General features: G+C 47.3%; 1 protein-coding gene across 2 annotated transcripts in view; it reads right to left on the reverse strand.

Moving 5' to 3' along the window:
- The window catches only part of SRD5A3 (steroid 5 alpha-reductase 3), a 61,480-nt gene that overhangs the window by 16,922 nt on the left and 22,066 nt on the right, over positions 1–22,492 (reverse strand). The window contains exons 3-4 of one of the 2 annotated variants that reach the window (XM_029587527.1): positions 21,214–21,405; positions 14,500–14,616 (exon numbers count right to left, since the gene is read on the reverse strand). In XM_029587527.1, coding sequence (XP_029443387.1) covers positions 14,500–14,616; positions 21,214–21,405 — 309 coding nt within the window. Of the gene's footprint in view, positions 1–14,499; positions 14,629–21,213; positions 21,406–22,492 lie in introns of both variants that reach the window. The other variant, XM_029587520.1, reaches the window with a different exon arrangement.

Genomic DNA, 22,492 nt, shown 5'->3' on the forward strand with positions numbered 1-22,492 from the left:
CCTGTTCTTTCTTGGGAACAACAAAATAAATGGAATAGCGTCCCAAGTTTTGCTGCAATCTGAGAACAGGAATTAAGACCTTCAAATTCTAAAGCTGTCTTAACTTAGTTTCCAGTGCCACTCTCTTCTGCAGAGAACTGCATGGACAGACCATAAAGACATCTGCAAGAATTTCTCCAAATTCCAGAGCATAACTGTCCCTTACCATCTCCAGGACACACTGGTCCATCGTAATTTGGGCCCACCTCTGAAAAAAGCGAGACAGACGCCTGCCAATTTCCTGATCCAGTAGAAGAGCTCCCATACCTTCATTGTGAAGACTGAGGTACTCCGGCCCCAGAGCCTGCATCTCTACGAGGCTTCTTAGGCCTAAGGGACTGAGGTCTTCCGAAGGGATGAGACGTCTGAATTGCTCCTTTGTAAGGAAGAAACAGACGGGAATCTCTGGAGCTGCCCCTTGCCCCAAAAGGATGCAACACCACCTTCTTGTCCTCCGGCAGTCAAGGAACTTTGGATTCCTCCCAGCTATTCACCGTCTTCTCCAACTTATTGCCAAGTAAGAGAGAACCCTTAAAGGTAACCTTGTGAGACTGGACTTGGAAATAGTGTCTGCCGACCAATTTTGCAACCACAACTTGCGCCTTGCAGGCTATTACAGAAGCCACCCCTCTAGTGGCTGGCCACACCAAGTCATAGCCCACATCAACTAAGAATGCGGCACCAGGCTCCATTGCTGATCCGCCATCAGACCCTGCTCCTTGTACTTCCTGAGAGAGATGCAAACCAACCCAAGCAGGAATCAATTTGCAAATTCACTGCCATGGCCTCATAGGCCTGCTTAAGGATAGCTTCAATCCTTCTATCCTGGGCATCTTTTAGAGCTGATGTAATGAAACAATACAAATATAATACAAATAATATCAAATATATTTATTACAAAAAACATATAATGGTGCCCTGGAAATATACAATATCCGAAATCAAACAATACTTATGCCATAGAAATAGTATACAATATTCAAAAATCTACAAAATACTAATATCATAATTATTCATAACAGTTCTTATCACTTTAAAACACACTGCACCAATGCACCCACTTTTAAAATATTCACTCTTACATACTTCCTCCCCTCATAAGATTTTGAATATACTATTTCTATGACATAAGTATTGTCTTGATTTCAGATATTGTATATTTCCTGGTCACCATTACATGTTTTTTGTAATAAATATATTTGATATTATTTGTATTATATTTGTATTGTTTCATTACATTTTTTTTAATTTATATTTTATTGCATCAATAAAACATGAACAGTGTGTGTAATACAATATTTAAACACATTTTGCATATATATCAATACAGTAATACATAACCAATATCGTATCTCTTCCTGTAGGTCCCCCCATCCCTTCGATAGGTGAGCATTATCTTGACAACATATTCTCCTAATTAAGCAATACAGCATCTTGCCTAGCTCATTTAAAGGCAGGATTACAGTTACAGCAGTTCACACAATGCAGATATTATGTCTAGGTAGACTCTTTAAAAGACAGATTGGCACCACTAGCATAGTTCTAGTCTCAGTATGAAATTAGGGACAGGTAAGAAAAAATAATATAATAATCACTATGGTCAAATTCTCTCCTACACTATGTCACATTATACAGCGCTCTGAAACAGCCAGTCACCGAGAGGTTGCCAGATCTGCAATCTTCTTGTGTTGTGAGTGGATGAAAGAGCGAGTCCCCTATGAAGTGTCCAAAGCTTATACAGTCTAGCTGTAGGTCTGCCATAGAGGGTAGGTCCACAGATCTCCACTGCCGGGCTAGTTCGCATCTAGCGGACATTATAATCAATTGAGTCAATTTATCTTTAGCCAGTGTTGTATCCACGGGAAGGTTTAAGAGAGCGTGTTCAAGGGTTAAAGTAAGCTCTTCCTATAGTATTTGTTGTATAATTTGGGCTACTGAATCCCAGAAGGTCATTACCTTAGGACAAGCCCACCACATATTTATTTATTTTTAATTTTTATATACCGACATTCTTACATCCGATGTAAATCATACCGGTTTACATTAAACAGAATAGCAGGAAATAAATTTCCATAGTCTAATACAAAGAACATTTCTAATTAAAATTATTAACAAGCAAAAAGAGAAGGGATGGATGGTGATTCGCTTACTTAATAGCTCATGATGAGCAGGAGCTCCCTGGTTAAGCTGCCATCTTGCTCCGTGATGTCACCGCCACCCTATTGCTTCGTTACATTTTCTCTCTCATGTAATATATGTATGTTGATGTAATGAGAGATTGATATTAACCACCATGTCAGTTATCTTTTAGAGCTGCCCCTTCTTCCACTGGAATGGTGGTTTGCTTGGTCACAGCGCATACCAAGGCATCCACATTCAGGAATTGTAACTAATCCCTTGCCTTCAGATCCAAGGGGTACACATCCACTAAAGCGCATCCCCCTTAAAACTTGCCTCCAGGGCGCTCCACTCAAGATCAATTAACTCTTGAATTGGATCCAGGAGGGGAAAGAAAAAGGACGCTTTGCATAAGGAAACCAATATGGGATCTTTCTTTTGTGAACCCGTTGCATCATCCCATTCACACAGAGCGTCTTCAGGGCCTGAGTCAACAGACTCGGCAACTCATATCTATGAAAAAACCGGAGTAGCGTCCGATGTAGTTCTAAATCAGGTGGAATTTCTCCCTCATCCAAAGGAGAGAAATCTAAGTCCCCATCGGAGTCATCCAATGTATCATGATCCACATCCCCCTGAACATCATCAGACACAGACTCCCTGTGACGCTTACCCACAGTAGTTGTGAAGTGGGAGCTGTGAACACGCTAACCTTTCTTAGAAGGTCGGTTTGCCTTTGCTGGACGCTCCTGCAGAGAAGTCTACAGACCTTGGAAAAATCCTACACAGGAGAAGGATCCATACCAGGGTCCATTGACCCAAAACTGACACTCGCCAATCTTTCCCTCGGAGCTGTCTCTGTCACCGGGAGCAAGGGGGGAAGGGACCCTTCTGCTGTGTTGCCATCCACCCAACTTCCCTCCGGAGTCATCATAGTCCAAGGGGATGACCCAACATCACCAAAATCTGTATCATTCAAATCACCTCGAGCATCCAAACAATGTTGACACAGGCTTAAAAAAAGCGATGGCTGGATTGCCCTTTTATGGCAAGCCCCACAGATAGCAAGGCAATTAAGATTTTTTTGTCGGCGCCATAGTTTTCCTGCTTTTGGCTCTAGGCAGCCTCCTGCGCGTACACCAAGCACGCCCCAATGAACGTGAACAATTATGTGCCCAAAACTGGACCACAGTCTACATGCATAAGTACACCTTATGTGTACAAATCTAGGCCACAGTCCTACAAGCACAAACACTCCCAGCGGCCATACACACTCAAAATTAGGCCTCTTCTCATGAGCACAAGTACGAGCGCATGGACGCGCCTATGTCAGGCCACGTCTGCATAATGGGAATGCACGCGCGCACACACACCTACTTGTGCGGAAACAAAACCTCAACCATGGCCTATCACGAGGCTGACTCAACCAAGCTGAAGAAATGGGGCTTAGCCCAAGGCTTCTCAACCCGCCGAGCCTGAGCTGCCTCCATTCACACTAACTCCCCAAAGAAGTGAGAAGGAAAGCTGCAATCCTTTTCACTACTCCGATGCTGCAACATGGCTGCTGGAACCTCTGGAGAAACTAGGAGTCCCACAGGAGGATTTTGATTTACAGTGGCTTTAACTCCAGAAACCCCGCCAGTATATATTCATGGCTTTGGAGCCGCCACCCCCCCCCCCCCCCCCCCCGCTGCCACATGTTCTCTGCCAGTATTTTTCGGAGAGTTCAGGCTTTGCACAGCACTGTTTTTTTGCCACCCTCAACCATTGGAGCCATTTTCTCCTCCCTATACCATATGGCTCCCAGTGAAAATTCCCCAAATCAGGTTACTCACGTTATCCAGGCTCCTCCAAGCCCAAAACATTATCCCGCTGCTGCGGCTTGCTGCCACTGAAGCAACATAGAGCATTGGCCTTTCTCTTTTTCTTCTTTTTAAGCTTTATTGCTGAGCTGCCCAGGAATAAAGAATTAAAGGTGCAGTACTGAACTGAGGAAATAAGAGGATCCAAAAAGGGAAATATAAGGAGGAAGGGGAGGTGAGGGGGGACAGAAGAAGGCAGAACAAACAGAGTAAACCTTCAAGGTGCCCCTTGGGGCCCCCTAGGTCCTGAACTGCTTAACAGTGAAGAGGATGCACCAGGCTTTCAACACTGGAACCTCTGAATTTTCCTGTTTTAAATCCTGTAATCTGGGGGAATGAGAACTTGTGTTTCATCTCAGAAGACTCTGCAAAATTTTTTTCCTTCTCAGCCAGGCAGCAGTCCACAGCACAGGATGCTTATCTACAATCTGCTAGAAAAAGAGAATACTGGCAGGCTGGTGTCAGCACAGATGCATATAAGAAGTGAGCCTGTTGATCTCTCTCTCTCTCCATCTGCTGGTCGGTGAGCATATCCCACTAGTTTGGACAGGTCTGACTGAAGGAAGAGGAAAAAACATTTTCCAGCGGCTTCACATTTTCTCAAAATATTATAGCTGTATCTTCTGGTATAGAGTCTCCACCAGCATTCTCTCTCTCCAGCTGCTCTGCCAACTCCTGAAGGAGGTAACACAGGCATTCTTCCCACCCACGCCATCTGCTGCATGAAAGACCTGCTCTTTCTTCCACATCACAGAGGCTACTGCAAGGGAGGATCTTTGCATTGCTAGTAATGCGATGTTGTTTGATACTGCATCAGAAAAAAATTTGCCTCTTTTTGTAATACAATACTGTGAAATATTTTTTGTAATATGATACTGCTGCAAGCCTGGAGGAGAAGGAGGAAAATGTTGCCAAACTGGAAAAAAAACCCCTATTGGAAGCAATGATCATGAAACAATTATTTTAATGGTAAAGATTATTTTCATGAAACAATTATTTTAATGGTAAAGATCGGTATATAAAAACTTGAAATAAATAAATAAATAAATTGAAAAGTATAAAACTGTCAAAAAAGGGGGAAATAATAGTAAAAATCAAATCAACCTAGTCTACTATTAGTGGACATATTCAGAGAGACTATAATTTTACTGAAAACTACACACTTAAAAGAAAGGACAATTACTCGTGATTAACAAAAATAGTTCAAAAAATGAATAATAAAGGAATAAATAAAAGTTACTACCGGACAACATTACAAAGCCCAAAATATTACAATTTTCTGATTAAAGCAGTAAGCAGCAATTAGAAGAAAATGGAACTAAAGGAGTAAAATGGTACTCCCACAAATTTCTTAAGGGCACAAAAAAGGTTCAAATTAATAGTCTTCCCATTGATAAGTTGCGGTCCTATATTAGATGAACAAGAGATGGAAGAAACACTTACTGGCACTATCTTTTCTGTTTTTTACAAAAAAATATATGGAAAATGAGAAAGGAAAATTGGTTCTTATCTGCTAATTTTCGTTCCTGTAGTACCACGGATCAATCCAGACCGTGGGTTGAGCCTTCTGTCCAGCAGATGGAGACAGACCAAAACTGAAAGGGTATCCCATATCAGGACAGAGCCTACCTTGCATCCCTTCAGTATAAAACACTTTCAAAGCAGATAAACTCTATTCCATGTTACCATTGCTAATGGCAGTGGCTATTCTCTAAGTGAACTTATAAGAACATAAGAAAATGCCATACTGGGTCAGACCCAGATCAAGCAAGTAACAAGAAAACTGATAAATTGAACTACTGAACAATTGAAAGAATTCTGTATAAACAAACTCTTGCATAAAGATTTATTTTCATTTTCATCTGTGAGATGCTTCCGATGCCTTAAGTAATAATAGAAAATTCAGGTATCCGGAAAACCTGTAAAGAAAGACAACTTCGAGCGGCGGAGCAGATCTAGCACGGGAGGGTGTCTGGACTGATCTGTGGTACTACAGGAACGAAAATTAGCATGCAAGAACCAATTTTCCTTTCCCTGTACGTACCCGAACAGTCCAGACCGTGGGATGCACCAAAGCTTCCCTAAACAGAATGGGACCGAGAGAGTCCTGCACGAAGAACCTGCCGCCCGAAGGAGCCAAAAACTGGAGCTTGTACATCAAGGCGGTAATGACGAGCAAAAGTATGCAGAGATTTCCAAGTAGCTGCCCTACATATTTCCTGCGGAGAGACCGATTGACTCTCCGCCCAAGAAGTGGCCTGAGAACATAAGGTGTGGGCCTTTAAGCCTTGTGGAACTGATTGGCCCTTACAGATGTACACTGACGCATTAGCCTCCTTTAGCCAACGTGCAATAGTGGCCTTTGAAGCCTTATTACCCTTATTTGGGCCACTCCACAGGACAAACAGGTGATCCGAGACCCGGAACTCATTTGTAACCTGGAGGTAACGTAGCAAGACCTGTTTCACATCCAGGCGTTGCAGATCACCCCCAGATGTGTTTGCGATGTCTTTAGAAGAAAAGGCCGGGAGTTCTACTGACTGATTGAAGTGAAAGGAAGACACGACCTTTGGCAAGAGGGATACCCCTGAATCAGAAAAATGTAGAAAAGGTTCTCTGCACGACAAAGCTTGGAGCTCAGAGACCCTTCTGGTGGAACAAACGGACACCAGGAATACGGTTTTGAGAGTCAAATCCTTAAATGTAGCCCTCCATAGAGGTTCAAAGGGAGCTTCGCAGAGAACTCAAAGAACCAAGTTAAGACTCCACGAGGGACAAGTAGCCCGTACCGGCGGATTCAAATGTTTGGCACCCTTGAGGAAGCGGACGACATCCGGATGAGCTGCCACTGAGTAACCGTCAATGTTGCCTAAAAGGGAGCCAAGGGCGGAGACCTGCACTCGCAAGCAACTGAAAGACTAACCCTTGGAGAGACCGTTCTGGAGGAAGGAAAGGACCTGGGAAACCGGGGCCTTATGAATAGACACTCCCGAAGCGGCACACACATTTTCAAAAACCTTCTATATCCGGACATAAGCGAGAGAGGTAGCCGGCTTCCGGGCCCTCAACAGAGTGGCTATAACTTCTTCCTTATATCCCTTTTTTCTCAATCTCCAGCATTCAAAAGCCAGGTTGCTAGACAAAAGCAATCCACCTGATCGAAAAAATATGGGACCCTGCCGAAGGTGGGGGAGATGACAGAGGCGGAGAGGGCCGTCTGTGGCGAGATTCACGAGATCCATGAACCACGGTCTGCGGGGCCATTCTGGAGCCACTAGAATGACAGGATCCCGATGGAGCTCGATTCTCCTGAGCACTTTGCCCACTAATGGCCAAGGAGGGAACACGTACAGGAGAACGTTGTGAGGTCAGGGAAGGACCAGCACATCTACTCCTTCCATGGAATGTTCCCTTCTGCAGCTGAAGAACCTGGGAGCTTTTGCATTGTTCATGGGGGACCCCACCTGCGGACTATCAGATTCATCGCTCTGTCTGACAACTACCACTCACCGGGATCTAACCGCGGGCGACTGAGGAAATCGGCTTGAACGTTCTCCTTCCCCGCAATGTGGGACGCTGCTAAGTGCTCTAGGTGATGCTTCGCCCAGGCGAAGAGCTTGCTGGCTTCCGGAGCCACCAGGCGACTCCTGGTGCCTCCCTAATGATTGATATAGGCTACCGTGGTGGAGTTGTCTGAGAGAATTTGTACCGCCTTGCGATGGAGTAAAGGAAGGAAGACCTTGAAAGCCAGGCGTACCGCTCAAGCTTCCAATTGATTGATGTGCCAGTGAGATTGGACCGGGGACCAGTACCCCTTTGTAGACTGGGTCTGGCACACCGCTCCCCAGCCGGAGAGGCTGGCATCCGTTGTGACAACGATCCACTGCGGCGTTTGAAGGGACAACCCCTGCAGAAGGTGGACAGGTGAGAGTCACCACTGCAGTTCGACGACAGTAGACTCGGAGAGCGGGAGGGGCGTCCAAAACTGCTCCGATACCGGCTTCCAGCGGGATGGCAAAGCTTTCTGTAAAGGACGCATATGCGCTAATGCCCAAGGAACTAGATCCATAGTGGAGGCAATGGAACCCAGAACCTGGAGGTAGTCCCAGGCTGTGGGCAGAGCAAGTGAGAGAAAAGTGCGCATTTGGTCCCTTAGATTGAGAGCTCGCACGTCTGGAAGGAACACCTTGCCGACTCGAGTGTCGAATCGTGCCCCCAAAAATTCCAGGGTCTGGGATGGCTGAAGTTTGCTCTTGGGAAAGTTGATTATCCACCCCAGGGAGGTCAGACAAGTCAGGACCTTGTTGACTGCCAGCTTGCAGACACTCCGATTTGGCCCAGATGAGCCAATCGTCCAGGTAAGGGTGGACCAGCACTCCGTCTCGACGAAGAGAAGCTGCCACTATCACCATGACCTTGGTGAAAGTGCACGAATGGAAGCGCTCGAAACTGGAAATGTTGGCCCAGGATCTCGAACTGGAGATACTGCTGATGGTCGCAGCAAATCGGAATGTGCAAGTAGGCCTCAGTCAGGTCGAGCGATGCCAGAAATTCTCCGGAGCGAACAGCCGCTATTACCGCCCTTAGGGTTTCCATTCGAAAATGGGGAACCTTGAGAGCCCGGTTGACTCACTTGAGATCCAAAATTGGACGAAAGGAGCCCTCCTTTTTGGGGACGATGAAGAAGGTGGAATATTGGTCGGACCCTTGTTCCTCCACCGGGACTGGGACTATGGCACCCAGTTCCAGCAGCCTGCTCAGGGTGTGGTCGACCGCAGGCTGCTTTCGACTTCCGAAGGGGTAGATTAGGTGAAGGTCCGGTAGGTCTCGAGCAAATTCTAACGCGTAGCCTTTTTCTATTACCTCTAGGACCCACCGATCCGTCATTATCTTGGCCCATTCCTCGAGAAACAGGGACAGCCGTCCACCTAAGTTTAGAACGGAGGAATGGGCCAGCCATTTTTCATTGGGAGGAGGACTTTGTGGCCGAGTGTTGCTGACTACTATCCCGGAAGGGTCGACGTCCTTGAAAGGAATGAGACCAGGATTGGGATCTGGAAGCATTGCCTCTCGGGAAGGAACCCCGTGCTCTGGTGTTATATCGATGCTGACCTCTAAATCGAGTGTGGGAGGGGAAGAAAGCTTTAGACTGTTTCAGGCGGTCCTCCGGCAGCTTATGAACCTTATTCTCCCCCACAGATTTAATAAGCTGCTCTAGGTCCTCACCACAAAGCAACTGACCCTTGAAGGGGACAGTGCCCAACTGCGCTTTAGAAGAGGCATCTGCAGACCAATTTCTCAGCCAGAGGAGACGCCTGGCCGAGACCAGAGACCATGGCTTTGGCTTGCACCCGTAAAAGATTGTAAAGGGCATCAGCCCCATACGCAATCGCACCTTCTAGCCGATTTGCCTGCTCCACCTCTGCAGACGGGAGGTCTTGGGTGCTGAGTAATTTGTTGAACCCACCGGAGGCTTGCCCGCTGCATGAGACTACTGCAGATTGCCGCCCGAACTCCTAAGGACAAGACTTCATAAGAACATAAGAAAATGCCATACTGGGTCAGACCAAGGGTCCATCAAGCCCAGCATCCTGTTTCCAACAGTGGCCAATCCAGGCCATAAGAACCTGGCAAGTACCTAAAAATTAAGTCTATTCCATGTTACCATTGCTTATGTCAGTGGCTATTCTCTAAGTGAACTTAATAGCAGGTAATGGACTTCTCCTCCAAGAACTTATCCAAACCTTTTTTAAACACAGCTATACTAACTGCACTGACCACATCCTCTGGTAACAAATTCCAGAGTTTAATTGTGCGTTGAGTAAAAAAAGAACTTTCTCCGATTAGTTTTAAATATGCCCCATGCTAACTTCATGGAGTGCCCCCTAGTCTTTCTACTATCCGAAAGAGTAAATAACCGATTCACATCTATCCGTTCTAGACGTCTCATGATTTTAAACACCTCTATCATATCCCCCCTCAGTCGTCTCTTCTCCAAGCTGAAAAGTCCTAAGCTCTTTAGACTTTCCTCGTAGGGAAGTTGTTCCATTCCCCTTATTTTGGTAGCCCTTCTCTGTACCTTCTCCATCACAATTATATCTTTTTTGAGATGTGGTGACCAGAATTGTACACAGTATTCAAGGTGCGGTCTCACCATGGAGCGATACAGAGGCATTATGACATTTTCCGTTTTATTAACCATTCCCCTTCTAATAATTCCCAACATTCTGTTTGCTTTTTTGACTGCCGCAGCACACTGAACCAACGATTTCAATGTGTTATCCACTATGACACCTAGATCTCTTTCTTGGGTTGTAGCACCTAATATGGAACCTAACATTGTGTAACTATAGCATGGGTTATTTTTCCCTATATGCATCACCTTGCACTTATCCACATTAAATTTCATCTGCCATTTGGATGCCCAATTTTCCAGTCTCACAAGGTCTTCTTGCAATTTATGACAATTTGCTTGTGATTTAACTACTCTGAACAATTTTGTGTCATCTGCAAATTTGATTATCTCACTCGTCGTATTTCTTTCCAGATCATTTATAAATATATTGAAAAGTAAGGGTCCCAATACAGATCCCTGAGGCACTCCATTGTCCACTCCCTTCCACTGAGAAAATTGTCCATTTAATCCTACTCTCTGTTTCCTGTCTTTTAGCCAGTTTGCAATCCATGAAAGGACATCGCCACCTATCCCATGACTTTTTACTTTTCCTAGAAGCCTCTCATGAGGAACTTTGTCAAACGCCTTCTGAAAATCCAAGTATACTATATCTACCGGTTCACCTTTATCCACATGTTTATTAACTCCTTCAAAAAAGTGAAGCAGATTTGTGAGGCAAGACTTGCCTTGGGTAAAGCCATGCTGACTTTGTTCCATTAAACCATGTCTTTCTATATGTTCTATGATTTTGATGTTTAGAACACTTTCCACAAAGATGCGCTTGAGATAAAATTCCAATTTGTGGTCCTGGACATCCTTCAGAGCCGTAGCCACACCACCGGGATGGTGGTGTGCTTGGTAATCGCAGAGACGGAGTAATCCACCTTGGGCATCTTAAGCATATTCAAGCAGTCCTCAGGGAGAGGATAGAGCTTGTCCATAGGCCTACCCACTTGGACTCCTGCCTCCGGGGACTCCCATTCCCAAAGAAGCATCAGCTTGTGCAAGGGATGGAATGGGAATGTACGTGGAGGAGCCCTAAGTCCCACCAGGACTGGGTCCACGTTAGCAGGCATAGTGGCCGTAACCATATCCTCAGGGGGCACCTCAATTCCCAGTTCCTGCAATATGAAGGGAATGAGCGGTTCCAGTTCCTCCCTTTGAAATAAGAGGAGCACCCGAGGATCGTCCCCCTCAAGGGAGAGGTTAGGAAGCAGAGGATCAGCATCCGAATCAGGGACCGACGACAGTTCAGGGAGGTCCGGAGGTGGCGGGACCCCCGGAACCACCCTGACTCTAATGGAGCCCTGTCCCCTCCGGTGCCTTAGGAAGTTACGGGGAAGAAACGCGCGTGTTCTTAGGTGGGGGGGGGGGGGGGGGCGGGAAGGTCAGACACCCCCTCCGGGGGATGAGGTGGGCTCAAATTCAGTGGGGAAATTAAAGAATCGGGCTCACCTTCCTCCTGCAGCCCCAATTCAGCATCAGAAATTGTTCCCAAAATGGCTGCCGTTCCCGCGTTTTTTTGGGTCGGGAACGGCCTGGCCATGCGGCGTGCAGCTCGTATCAGAGTCGCAGGTGCCGAGGAGGGGCCCTCTCCACCTGGCAGGCACCCGGAGCAGAGCCGCAAGGCAGGCTCCCCGCAGGCATTACAGTCGCTGGAACGCGGCATCAGCTTTAGAAAAAAAAATTGCTGTGAGAAGAAAAACAGCTGAGCTGAGCCCGCCAGTCAGCGGAGGCAGAGACTGAACTCTGCACGCTGCCGGAGCTGTCCACAGTACTTAAAAACACTTGATAAAAGAGAGCTCAGTTTAAAAAGTCTGCTATGCCTCTTTTTTTTTTTTTTTTTAAGTGCAGGGTAAGCTTTTCCTTCACAGGCCCTAAAAAGACACTTTTCCACAAGTGGACAGCTAGCCAAAGGGGGAGTGACTGGACCACCAGTATCACCCCAAAAGGTCACTGGGAATGGGGAGCCTAGGCTGAAAAATTCGAGGGGCAAGCCCCCCTAGGCCCCCAGCAGAGCGGGGAGACAGAACTGTCTCCCTAAAACAAAGGAGAAATCTTTCAAATTATTATGGAAATTTTTTTTTTTTTTATATAAACCAGAATTAATACTGGCTTGATCCTGACCAGAAAAGTACAAGGTCCCCGCAGGGAAAATAAGGTAAGAAGAAGAAGGGGATCTGCAGGTTCAGCTGTCTACATCTGCTGGAGACAGACGAATCCTGAAGGGATGCAGGGTAGGCTCTGTCCTAATATGGGATACCCTTTCAATTTTGGTCTGTCTCCATCTGCTGGACAGGAGGCTCAACCCACGGTCTGGACTGATCCGGGTACGTCCAGGGAATGACCCTTTCACTATTTAGCTGAGAAGTAACTGGAATACACAATGAATAAAAGAACCATTTTAGAAGAGACTAACCAGAAAGTTATCTGGAAAAGGGAGCCATAAATGAGAAGATTAAATCTGCAGATGACCCAAAAATATTCAAAGTAGTTAAACACAAGCAGACTCTGAGGACATGCAAAAGGACTTTGCCAGACTAGAGAGCTGGGATATAAATGGCATATGAAATGTAATGTGGACAAGTACAAAGTAATGCACATAGACAAAAATAATCCCAACTAAAAGTACACAATGCTAGGTTCCCTATTAGGAGTCACCACCCTGGAAAAAGATCTTGGTATCATTCTGGTCAATATGGTGAAATCGTCAGCACTGTGTGTAACAGTGGTTAAAAAAGCAAATAGAATATTATCAATTAGTCAGAAAGGAATGGAGAACAAAACTGAGAATATCATTAACAGCAGCTATTTGATTAGAAATCTGCTCAAGTTTAGACTCTACTACTGCTTTGTTACATTGGTGACCAGTGCTCCGTAGTTCACTGTCGTTAGCTGGACTGAGGCCAATCCGCCATCGTAGTCTCAGCTTGCTTGCCTATGGATGTATCTTTCTTTTGAAGTTTACCCAACATATATGAGGTTTGACCATAAAGGTGTCCAGAAGCAGCTATGTGGCTATGTTGTTCATTCAATTCAGTTTTCTTAATCGAAATACTTATAAAATTTGGAAGTGCACCCAAGCATCAAGTCACAGGGTGTTCCCAAAAGTTCAAGTTTTAACCAAAATCAGAGATTTTGTGCTTCTTCCAAAGAACATATAGAAATACATGGAACTAAATGATTCTTAAGATAACCTGGGCCAATTCTCTTTAAAGATTTCAAAACTAAAATTTTAAAATAAAATACATCTGCTAATTGGAAACCAATGCAAGTCTTTTAAAACTGGAGAAATACTATAACAGAATTTTACATCTGAAAGCAGATATGCAGCAGCATTCTGGACTACTTGGAGTCTACGTGTAGAGAAGCATGGAAATCAGAATAACATCAGACTCCTAGGATGCATCAGAAGGAATTCCCACCCCGCTGCAAATAAGCGGGCCGATACAGTAAAAACCACGGGAGAGCCGGCGCTCTAAGACGAGCGCCCACTCTCCTGGATGCGCGATTGAGTACTTAAATGAGGGCCCGTGGTAAAAGGAGGCGCTAGGGACACTAGCGCGTCCCTAGAATCTCCTTGACAGAAGCGGTGGCTGTCAGCAGGTTTGACAGTCGACGCTCAATTTTACCGGTGTCAGTTCTCGAACCCGCTGACAGCCACGGGTTCGGAAAACGGACGCCAGCTAAACTGAGTGTCCATCTTCCAACCCGCGGGCAGATTTAACATTTTTTTTAAATTTTCGGGCCTCCGACTTAATATCGCTATGATATTAAGTTGGAGGATGTACAGAAAAGCAGTTTTTTCTGCTTTTCTGTACACTTTCCCTGTGCTGGCCGAAATTAACTTCTGCCTTTGGGTAGGTGTTAATTTTTGAAAGTAAAATGTGTGGCTTGGCCACACATTTTACTTTTTGTATCGTGTGGGAATAACTAATAGGCCCATCAACATGCATTTGCATGTTGCGGGCGCTATTAGTTTCGGGGGGGGGGGGGGGGGGGAGAGAGGGGGTTGGCCGCGCGTTTTCGACGCTCTACTACCCCTTACTGTATAAGGGGTAAAAATAGTGTGTCGAAAACGCGCGGCCAAACCAGGGCTAAATGTGCACTTGGCCAAGCGCACTATAGTGAATCGGCCCGATGGTATCACATCACAGAAAGACAGGACTGGGAAGGACCTCAAGGATATCTAGTCCAGGATTTCCCAGCCCTCCCCTGGGGTCATACCTACATATCTGGATAGATATGCATACACTGGGTGTTTATAAGCTGCAAACTATAATGTAAACAAAATAATAATCTTACCAGATTCACTTTTTCTCAGACTAGCAAGAATCACATGACATTTGAACTGATGACAGGAAGCCCAAATGTAAATCAATATTCCCAAAACCTGGTGCCAGCGCGCTTGCTCCAAAAGATCTGGAAGAGACACTGAAAGAATAAACAGTAAAATATCGCTCACATTATCACACCACAGAACACAATTTTTAACTTTTTTTTTTAATTGGCAACCAGATTAAAATTTTTATTATTTTAATCATTTGTAATGAATGGTGATGTCCATCAATCAGCTTAGCTGATAAGTGCCTTTGATGTAAAGTTCAACTTGTGAAAATGCAGAGGTTGCTAATTAAATCTCTCTAAAAGAACTATTCAAACTTATTCAAAAATGTCTAGTACCTAGATCTGGAGAAAAGGAATGCATGTCAAATTATAGATCTACTTACCAAAGATTGATTTGCTCTTCCTGCTTGTCCCATCTATTACATTTAATTATTTTCATCTTCTTCAGGCGAGTCCTCTCAATGGCCAGACCATAAGAGAGAATCGAGTTGGGTCTTTGTGGAGGATTGGTCCTTGCTGGAGCAGGTCCCTGTGTGGAGGTAGACACAGGGGGTTCCCTGCCAGCAGTCTTCGCATGTCTGCATACCACGGCCTTCTTGGCCAGTCCGGGGCCACTAGATGTTCTAGTCCCCTGTGGTGTTCTATCTTGCGGATGATCCCGCCCAGTAGTGGCCATGGAAGAAAGGCATACAGCAGGTCTTCCTGTGGCCAGGTCTGGACGAGGGTGTCAATCCCCTGGGATTGTGGTTCTCGTCTGCGGCTGAAGAACGTGGGAACTTGGGCGTTGGACCGGGTGGCCAGAAAGTCCATGGCTGGTGTTCCCCAGCAGTTTAATATCACTGGAAGGCTGTGATAGACAGCATCCATTCCCCTGGGTCTAGACTCTCTCTGCTGAGGTAATCCGCAGTGACGTCCTTTCCCGCGATGTGGGCAGCTGAGATCTCTTGTAGGTTTGCTTCTGCCCACGCCATTAGGGGGTCTATTTCCAGGGACACTTGTTGGCTTCTGGTTCCTCCCCGGTGGTTGATGTAAGCAACTGTTGTGGTGTTGTCTGACACGACTGACAGATTCGCCCTGGAGCCTGTGACTGAATCGTAGGCAGGCTAGTTTGACTGCTCGGGCTTCTAGTCGGTTGATGTTCCATCCCGACGACTCCTTTTCCCATTGCCCCTGTGCCGTCAGTTCCTGGCAGTGGGCTCCCCACCCTCGTAGGCTCACATCCGTGGTGAGCAAGATCCAGGTCGGTGGGGATAGCCTTACTCCCTTGCTCAGATGGTCTTGAGCCATCATTGAAGCTGGGTCCGCACCTTCTCCGGTAGCTGGAGGCGAACAGTCCTGGGACATCGGGTTCCATCGTGACAGTAGGGATTGTTGTAGCGGTCGCATGTGAGCTCTTCCAGGGCTGATGTCATGAGGCCGAGGACTTGGAGGTAATCCCATACCTTGGGGCGAGAATCTCTCAGCAGTTTTCGCAATTGGTTCATCAGTTTTCTTCTCCTTGAAGGAAGAAGAATGACCTTGTCTTGTTTGGTGTCGAACCGGACTCCCAGGTATTCTAGAGATTGGGAGGGCTGCAGGCAGCTCTTGGTTGTGTTGACAACCCACCGGAGAGTTCTCCAGTAGATTCTTGACTCTGGTGGTCGCCTGATGACTTTCCTCTGGAAATTTTGCCCTGATCAGCCAATCGTCCAGATATGGATGTACGAGGATTCCTTTTTTCCTCAGTGTCGCTGCCACTACAACCATGATTTTGGTGAACGTCCGAGGGGCTGTGGCTGGCCCGAAGGGTAGCACCCGGAACTGGTAGTAGTGATCCAGGATCGTGAAGCATAGAAGGCGCTGATAATCGTGATGGACCGGGATGTGGGAGATAGGCTTCTGACAGATCCAGGGAGGCCAGAAATTCTCCCGGCTGTACCGCCCTTATGACCGAGTGTAGGGTTTCCATGCGAAAGTGTGGTACCCTCAGGTAGCAGTACGTTCTCTCTTTCTTGGGGACGATAAAGTAGATGGAATAGTGCCCAGTTGGGCATCGGCGTTATGGCCTTTAAGACGAGCAATTTGGCCAGTGTGGTTTCCAATGCCATCCTCTTGGAGGGGGCATAGCAAGGGGATTTCACAAATTTGTCCGGAGGGATGCTGTGGAAGTCCAGATAGTATCCCCCTCTCGAATGATGGTTAGGACCCACTTGTCTGACGTTATCTCGACCCATCTTTGGTAGAATAGGGCAAGCTTGCCCCTATGGCTTCTTCCTGAGGATGGGTCAGCTGATTCTCATTGTGGGGTGTGGCTGGGGCTTGGGCCGGCTCCCCATTTGTTGTGTTTGTTCCGAAAGGACTGGCCCCTGCCTGCGGAGCGAGGTGCTCTCTAGGTATTTTTGTACAGTCTAAAATGCTGTGATCCTCTGCCCTTAGATGTTCGGGGAGAGGGGCGTTGGCTTCTTTTGTTCTTGTCCTCTGGTAACCGAGGTACTGGGGATTAGCCCCATTTGTCGGCTAACTTCTCCAGTTCGCTTCCGAACAGGAGGGCTCCTTTAAAGGATATTCTTGTGAGTTTCGTCTTGGAAGTCGCATCGGCTGACTAGCTTCAGAGCCAGAGTTGCCTTCTGGCTGCCACAATGGATGAGATGCCCCTGGCTGAGGTGCGCACCAGGTTGGAGGTTGCATCCATAAGGAAGGATATTGCTGGTTCTAGCGTTTCGACGTGCGTGGTGGCGTTCCTGGCAAGTGACAAACAAACAGGCGCATGTCACCACGGCATAGCAGGCAGCAATCTGCAGCGATATAGCTGATACGTCAAATGACTGTTTAAGGATGGATTCCTGACGTCTGTCCTGGGCATCCTTGAGTGCTGCTCCTCCCTCGACTGGAATGGTAGTGCGCTTTGTGACCGCGCAGACCATGGCGTCCACTTTCGGAAACACCAGGAGTTCTCTGGCTGAGGGTTCCAGTGGGTATAAGGCTTCTAGGGCCCGTCCTCCTTTGAAACTGGCCTCCGAAGCATTCCATTCCAGGTCGATCAGCTGTTGTACGGCTTGCAGCAATGGGAAATGGCGGGAGGCCTGACGGAGCCCGACCAGAAGAGGGTTTGTCTTTGGTTCCGCTGTGGCGCTTGTGCCTGGGATGGCCAGCTCCTTCAGGCTCAGAGACACGAGGTCTGGTATCTCGTCTTTGGAGAAGAAGCGCATCATGGCTCAGTATGGTTCCATTCCTGGAGGGATTTCTCCTTCCTCCAGTGAATCTTGATCTTCCTCCGAGGTGTCCGTATCCCCTATGGTGAGGCTTTTAGCCAGGGGAGGGACGTCTCTGGGAGGCCAAGAGGGACTTGGGAGGTTAGGGTCCTCTGGTGGAGGCTGTGGCTGTGTCACTGGTGGCCCCGGTTGCATCTGGACAAAGGTTTGCAGACCTTTAAAGAATTCCACCCAGGAAAAGGTTCCTGGGTCTATACTGAATCCAGCGGCGTTCCCCAAGGGCCCCGTCTGAGGGAGGACCGAGCTGGGGAGAGAGAGTTCCGGGTTACTATCGGTGGATCCAGATTCCTGTACTAGCTGGGGAGGGCCTTGCCCTGGTTCTCCCAGAGCTGCCTCACACTGTAGACACAGGGATGTAGCCTCTTCATGCTGAGCAGCTCTTACCGTGTTTCCCCGAAAATAAGACCTCCCCCGAAAGTAAGACCTAGCACATAATTCATGTAAATGATCGAATTAGCTATGGTATTCCCTCCCATACAGTAACGCGCGCCCCTGCTGTTTTGCCACGCGTTTAACCTGCTAACTTACCGTCTACCCTTACCCCTGCATTAGAGGCAGGGGTAAGGGTAGGTGGCAAACTTTCCCCCAGCCCCCGCTCACCTGCCCTGGCCACGTCCATGGGTGCTGGTCTCCGGGGCAGCCCCAGTCCTCTCCCCTCCTCCCGAAGCAACGAAAGCGCAAAAAAATCGAAAAAGCAAAAAAAAAAAAAAAAAAAAAAGCGAAAAAAAAAAGTTGCAAGAGAGAGAGGGGAGAGAGGACAGGCAATCCTACGCTCGGGATTGCCAGTCCTCTCCTCTCCTGCTTTTGCGCCTTGCTTCGGGAGGAGGAGAGAGGACTGGCAGTCCTGAGCATAGGATTGCCCGTCCTCTCTCCCCTCTCTCTCTTGCAACTTTTTTTTTTTTCCACTTTCTTTGCTTGCTTCGGGAGGAGAGGAGAGAGGACTGGCAATCCCAAGCGTAGCAGAACCATCCACTTCCTGGTACCTGTCATTTCAAATGTCATTTGAAATGACAGATACCGGTACCAGCGTGTCCGTGAAGCGTTAGGCCAGCGTACCCAGGATACTGTATAGCGCTCTGTACAGTAAAATGGGTTGCGCCGGGCCTAACGCTTCACGGACGCTTCTTACCGTAGACGCAGCTTGCATTTTTTAAAATTACTGTATAAAGAGCGTCACTCTTCTTTTTCAGTCAATCTGTGATTCTGTGAGCACGCAAGCCCAAAAGGGAAGAGAATGCAAGCTTTGTTTTGTTTTGTTCAGCAACTGCCCTATATATTGGTGATATAATTGGGACATCTAGATTAATAAAATCTCATACAAATTGCTATAAGAAGGAAGGAATCAAATTAATCAGATTAGTCTGAGTTTCCTTTCTTCTGCATTCTCTCAAAGATCAACAAATGAATGGAGAAGAATGGATGGAAATGGACAATGTGCTCAACGCCCCGTTCTCTCAGGATTCAGTAACATCAGTGGTCATTTTCTAGGTTTGAGTCAGCAGCAGCCTCCACCTTTCAGTTTTTCCCAATGGAGAAAAGGAAGCAAGTTAAAAATGATCCCAGCAGGCAGAAGTAGTTGAATACAGGCACCGAGGCAGGGAGAGCAGGCCCTCGAGGAGCGAGTTCATTTTTTTGTTCAACAATATTACCGGTATGTGAATTCTTCTTCATGGAAAAATAAGACATCCCCTGAAAATAAGGCCTAGTGCATCTTTGGTAGCAAAAATTAATATAAGACACTGTCTTATTTTCAGGGAAACAGGGTATGTGGCAGGCTGGACAGAGGGCTTGTGCCTTGGCTTTCTTGGCCGGTGGTGCCATGGTTTGTGCGCATAGGGTCGTTGAAAACCCAGTCTGTGCGTTTATATGCGCTCGCCGGGAGACTTAGATATGCGCTCCGAGTGCGCCGAAGTTGTGCGTGTAAGCTGCAAAGATATGCGTGCAGGCCGGTATGTGTGCTCACGGAGATGTGCGCGCTGCTGTGCACGCAGCCGTAACTTGTGCGCCGGCACCTTTGCGCGCGCCGCTGTGCGCCCGGCACTTTTGCACGCGCCGCTGTGCGCCCAAGTAAGTTATGCGCCCGGCTCGCCGCTGTGCGCACGGCTCAGTTAGGCGGCCAGAACGGCGATCAAGGAGGGAAATGGCGCCGGAGACCACGCGAATAAGATGGCAACCACATGGAGGGTCTCCACCTTTGAGCCGGATCAGGGTCTAGCCTGGACGCGGCTGATCAACCCAATGGGACAGACACCGGCTGGCGAGCTGTACAGTTGTCCGAGCCTCGGAGACCGGAGAAAGTTTTCTACCTTACTTTGTCTCGGCGTTTCCCGGTCTGGTGCCGGGCGGTCTCCGGCTGTGGGGGAGAGGGAAGATTACCTTCACCGCTGCGCTCGGTATTGCACCCTGCTGCCTCTCAGCCACTCCCATTCTGGGGGGCTGTCCACGCCGGGAACCGGCTACTGGACAGAGGCTTACCTCTGAGGGATCTCGGAAATCACCTCAGGAATTCTCGACTGGGAGGAGGGACCCTTAGGTATTACCGCAGGAGAGCAGGGCTCGTTTCTACAGGTAAGATTCTTTCTTCTTTGTTTTGGAAATTTTCTCTTTGGTTTGGATTTTCTAACACTGTGCAAGCGTGTGTATAGTTCCGAACTGCTAAGGAGACTGAGAAATACTGAAGAGCAGAGCTTCCTGCACGGGTATATGTAGTGCTGACGTCAGATTGAAATCTGACTCCGTCTCCAACTGCTATCAGGAAATACCCATTGGTCCTGAATCCATCTGCTACACGCTAGGATAAGGAGATGATAATGCCTCTACACAAATTATCAGTGTAGCTCATCTGAAGCACTGTGTCCAATTCTGCTGGCCATATCTCCAAAATAACAGAGTAGAGGTAGTACCAAATGGTAGAATTTCTCTGAAATATTTAAGGACCTAAAAACACAATACTTTAAGAGAGGAGGAAGAGGGGAGAAGATTGAGAAATTCAAGTATCTCACAGGCATAAATAATAAACAAAAAGCAAGCATCTTCCAGTGACAGGAAGTTCAGAACAAAAGGTCATGGTAAATGGCTAAAGAGGGTAGACACAGGAGCAACATGAGGAAATATTTCCCCACAGAAAGGATAGTGGATACATGGAACAGCCTTTCAGTGGAGGCCAAAAAAGTTACAGAATCCAGTAATGCATAGTAGGAGCATGGATGAAAGTCAGAGTAAAGCCTGAGATCAACTAAGCATTTCAATATTGTATTAGAAATAGACAGACTACATAGACCTAGCAGTCCTTATTTTCTACATTTCAACTGAAGAATCTAGCCGCTGTTGCCGATGTAAACAACAAACATTTTTTGGATAAGCTATTAAGCCATTTAAAAAAATCCAGCAAATAAGGGAATGCTCCTGAACAGGCACTTACTAGTCCAGGCATCAAGTGATACTTGAGACAGTATAGTTAGACCAATAATAATGTAGTAGCCCAGACCAAAACAGTACTGGACAAAGTGAATCACTCCTGGGGAGAAGACACTGAGGAAGAGGCACTCCATCAGCCTTCGAACACTATGCAGCCACAGAAGTTCAAGAACCAAGAAGGCAGACAGTTCATCACCTATAAATTAAACAGATGTGGAAAACCATAAATGTTCCTACAAAACAAGATCTATTATTCACAAATTCTACATGGAATAAAATGTTTTGTTTTCCAACAATGGAGCAAACAGTTAACATATTTTGTAAAGATGAAGACAAGCCAGACCCAACTCAAATTAGGGCATACCGTATTTTTCGCTCCATAAGACGCACTTTTTTCCCCCAAAGGTGGGGGGAAAATGTATGTGCGTCTTATGGAGCGAATATAAAAAAAAAACCAAACAAACCCCCCCCCCCCGACTCCCCCAAGACCTGCCGACTTAATTTCCTACAACCCCCCACCCTCCTGACCCCCCCAAGACCTGCCAAACGTCCCTGGTGGTCCAGCGGGGGTCCAGGAGCGGTCCGGGAACGATCTCCTGGTCGTGGGCCGTCGGCTGCCAGTAAACAAAATGGCGCCGACGGCCCTTTGCCCTCACTATGTCACTGAGACCGACCAATAGCAGCGGTCGGTCTCAGTGACATAGTGAGGGCATAGGGCCGTCGGCGCCATTTTGTTACTGGCAGCCGACGGCCCTATGCCCTCACTATGTCACTGAGACCGACCAATAGCAGCGGTCGGTCTCAGTGACATAGTGAGGGCATAGGGCCGTCGGCGCCATTTTGTTTACTGGCAGCCGACGGCCCTATGCCCTCACAATGTCACTGAGACCGACCAATAGCAGCGGTCGGTCTCAGTGACATAGTGAGGGCATAGGGCCATCGGCTGCCAGTAAACAAAATGGCGCCAACGGCCCACGCCCAGGAGATCGTTCCCGCTCCTGGACCCCCGCTGGACCACCAGGGACGTTTGGCAGGTCTTGGGGGGGGTCAGAAGGGTGGGGGGTTGCAGGAAATTAAGTCGGCAGGTCTTGGGGGAGTCAGGAGGGTGGGGGGTTGTAGTAAATTAAGTCGGCAGGTCTTTGGGGGTCAGGGGGGTGGGGGTTGTTAATTTAAAGGGTTGGGATGGGGGGTTTTTTGGGGGGGGAGGGGTTCCCAGAGAAAGAAAAGTTTTCTGATCTGGGGAGTGGACCGAAATGGCCCTCCCCAGACCCGAAAACAAATGG

The sequence above is a fragment of the Rhinatrema bivittatum genome, chromosome 1 (genome assembly GCF_901001135.1).
Source record: "Rhinatrema bivittatum chromosome 1, aRhiBiv1.1, whole genome shotgun sequence".
Taxonomy (NCBI): Eukaryota; Metazoa; Chordata; class Amphibia; order Gymnophiona; family Rhinatrematidae; genus Rhinatrema; species Rhinatrema bivittatum.